Source organism: Arachis duranensis, chromosome 10 (assembly GCF_000817695.3).
Source record: "Arachis duranensis cultivar V14167 chromosome 10, aradu.V14167.gnm2.J7QH, whole genome shotgun sequence".
NCBI lineage: Eukaryota > Viridiplantae > Streptophyta > Magnoliopsida > Fabales > Fabaceae > Arachis > Arachis duranensis.
In genome coordinates this window covers 30513123-30516663 of record NC_029781.3, presented here as the reverse complement: position 1 = coordinate 30516663, position 3541 = coordinate 30513123, and the positions used below count along the sequence as shown (strand labels likewise).

Genomic DNA, 3541 nt, shown 5'->3' with positions numbered 1-3541 from the left:
ATCAGGATCTTAATTTGGCTTGGACTACGGATTTGAGAAGAGTTAGAGTAGAGTTTGACTTAAAGGCATATAAGTCATCAACAACCCCAAAAACATGAAAAACCATCCAAATTTGTTGATCAGAAACATCCACAAGTAGAAGAACAAAAATTGAAACATTCTTTTTGTAAATATATATAGAGAATGCGATAAATGTATTGATTGTCTTGCGTGTAAAAGTTTAGAATTAAATATAGGGTTACACTTTTGGGATACTCCTTTAAAAGAGGTAGTAATTTTTTTGTCTCATGATGAACAAAAAATATATTTATTCCACGTAGATTGTAACGATCTCTCTTTCTTTAAGTTTTTTTATCCTGTTTCTGACAAAAAAAAACGCCTTCAGAAACAAGACGACTATAGTGATAGAGTGAGTGTTTCTAAAAACTATACCAAAACACTTTGGAAAACAGATTATGTTAATTGTACCAAAAAAATAAAAATCTTATAAAAGAAATCTAAAACTTAAACATTAAAACGAACACATCAAAAACTTTAGAGTGACTATCATATTCGATTGACGGCTTCCTAAACTTAACTGAAGAAATTTTTTTTCTTCTATAAAATAATCTTAGAAGAAGCCAAATTATTTGTAACGTGTTTCTAAACACCATAATAACAAGGCATGGATTTTTTTATTTATTTGTCACATGCCTCATGTAATGTTTAGCAAGGAGTGTTGTATTGTATTATTATAAAGCATAACTATGTATGTTAATCAATCATAATTAGCAGCAATGGATTGTAGTTGAAGGCAAAAGTGTATGGGCTTGGACATCATGATCATGTGATCTGATCCAGCAATCTCAACCACGAGATTAGGGGGATTGTGCTTAATCATCCATCGTTGAATATTTGGAGTGACTACAAGATCTTTTTCAGACACAATAAAGACGCGACTTACGGACCCATATTTTGTGTGTGACAGAATTAACACTTTTGTCATATCTTCGTTGCTGAACAGTCTCAATGGTCTCATCAATGTTGTTGCTAGATTCCAATCCTGTAAATACAAATTGAAGTAGTCGATCACTGCTTTATCTAAGAGCACATTTTAGATTTATGTCGAAGCAGATTAATAAACATGTTGAAAAAAAATAAGATATAGTTGTTTTTATCTATGTCGTTTTTCAAAGTTAATAATGCTAATTATAGGGCATGCACAATTAAGATTATGCAAATAAAAATACAAATAATTACATAAAAGGTTTGATTTTTATTATTTTTTTTAAATAGAATATGATAAATTTTCGTTGAAATTGTATAATTTTTAGATTATTTAATGGAGGTATAATTAAGATGTTACTTATCATGTACCATAAGGATAGATGTATTTCAACGTTTTAGTTAAAGATAAATTTATCACTTCTTATTTTGACAAAATTTATTTACACTTCAATAAATATTTATATTTAGACAAAAAATATTATGACTACTGTTACATACAAGTCTTTTTGGCTATACAAGTCATATAAGTCACTTACATAATACGCGCGTGAAATCACGTTGTTCCTCTTTGTATCCCGCGTTCCTCCTCTTCTTCCTCTCCCTCTTCCTTTTTCTTTTCCTTTTTCTTTGCATTTCTCTTCCTTTTTCTTCACGTGTTTCATCTTCATCGTCGTTTTTTTATTGTTGTTGTTGTTGCTGTATTTTTTGGCTCCTCTATCTATTGATTTTGCAACATTATATATTTTTTTCTTCTCTGTTTGATTTTTTCCTCCCAAGAAGAATTATAAGAATATAAAATAAGAAGATGAAGAAGAAGAAGCAGAAGATGAGGAGGAGGAAGAGGAAGAGGAAGAGTTTTGAATTATGCAGAATTTATGAGTACACATATACCGGAAATTCTCAAACAATACACTCGAATATCTTCGTGTTACACCTAAATATCTTCGTGTTACACCCAAATTTATTGCAAATACAGAAAAATATTTCCTCTAATGCTGCATTTTTTCTTCTTCTTCTTTTCCTTATTTCTTTCTTTCTTTTAGTTGAATGAATGTAAGTTCATCCTGTTCCAAGTAATTTTGCAGCATTATGTGTTTCTTCTTCTTCTTTGTTTGATTTTTTTATTTTTATTCTTGTTAAAAGAGTAAAATAAGAAGAAACTTGAGAATGTAAAATAAAAAGAAAAAGATGAATAAGAAAAAAAATAAGAAGATGGTGATGTGATGGAAAAAAGAAGAAGCAACAGAAAATGAGGAGGAGGAAGAGGAAGATTTTTGAATTATGCAGAACTTATCAGCACACATACACCAAAAATTCTTAAACAATACACTCGAATATCATTGTGTTACACTCAAATATCTTCGTGTTACACCCAAATTTGCTGCAAATACCAAAAATGTTTCCTCTAACGCTGCATTTTTTCTTTTTTTCCTCATTTCTTTCTTTTTTTTAGTTGAATGAATGTAAGTTTATCTTCTTCCAAGCAATTTTTCAGTATTATGTGTTTCTTCTTCTTCATTGTTTGATTTTTTTATTTTTATTCTTGTTAAGAGTAAAACAAGGAGAAACTTGAGAAGATAAAACAAGAAGAGTTTTAAATTATGCAAAACTTATCAGCACACATGCATATTGATGAGCGGATAATTTATACACTTTTTAGCATTGTTTTTAGGAAGTTTTTAGTATGATCTAGTTACTTTTAGGGATGTTTTCATTAGTTTTTATGCTAAATTCACATTTATGGAATTTACTATGATTTTGTGTGTTTTTCTGTGATTTCAGGTATTTTCTGGCTGAAATTGAGGGACCTGAGCAAAACTCTGATAGGAGGCTGACAAAGGATTGCTGATGCTGTTGGAATCTGACCTCCCTGCACTCAAAATAGATTTTCTGGAGCTACAGAAATCCAAATGACGCACTCTCAACGGCGTTAGAAAGTAGACATTCAGAGCTTTCCAACAATATATAATAGTCCATACTTTATTCGTAATTAGATGACGTAAACTAGAGCTCAACGCCAGTTCCATGCTGCATCCTGGAGTCAAACGCCAGAAACACGTCACGAACCAGAGTTGAACGCCAGAAACACGTTACAACTTGGCGTTCAACTCCAATAAAAGTCTCTGCACGTGTAACATTCAAGCTCAGCCCAAGCACACACCAAGTGGGCCCCGGAAGTGGATTTCTGCATCAATTACTTACTTCTGTAAACCCTAAGTAGCTAGTTTATTATAAATAAGACATTTTACTATTGTATTTTCATCCTGGATTGTATTTTTGATCCTGTGATCACGTTTGGGGGCTGGCCATTCGGCCATGCCTGGACCTTTCACTTATGTATTTTCAACGGTGGAATTTCTACACACCATAGATTAAGGGTGTGGAGCTCTGCTGTACCTCAAGTTTTAATGTAATTACTACTATTTTCTATCCAATTCGATTTATTCCTGTTCTAAGATATTCGTTGCACTGTAACTTGATGAATGTGATAATCTGTGACACTCATCATCATTCTCACCTATGAACGCGCGTGACTGACAACCACTTCCGTTCT

The 3541-nt window shown here is 31.9% G+C and overlaps 1 protein-coding gene across 1 annotated transcript in view; it reads right to left on the bottom strand.

Moving 5' to 3' along the window:
• Window positions 1-757: 757 nt before the first annotated feature.
• The window catches only part of LOC107469545 (methyl jasmonate esterase 1), a 14475-nt gene continuing 11691 nt past the window's right edge, over window positions 758-3541 (bottom strand). Inside the window, exon 3 of the mRNA XM_016088914.3 lies at window positions 758-1042. Coding sequence (XP_015944400.1) covers window positions 758-1042 — 285 coding nt within the window. The remainder of the gene's footprint in view (window positions 1043-3541) is intronic.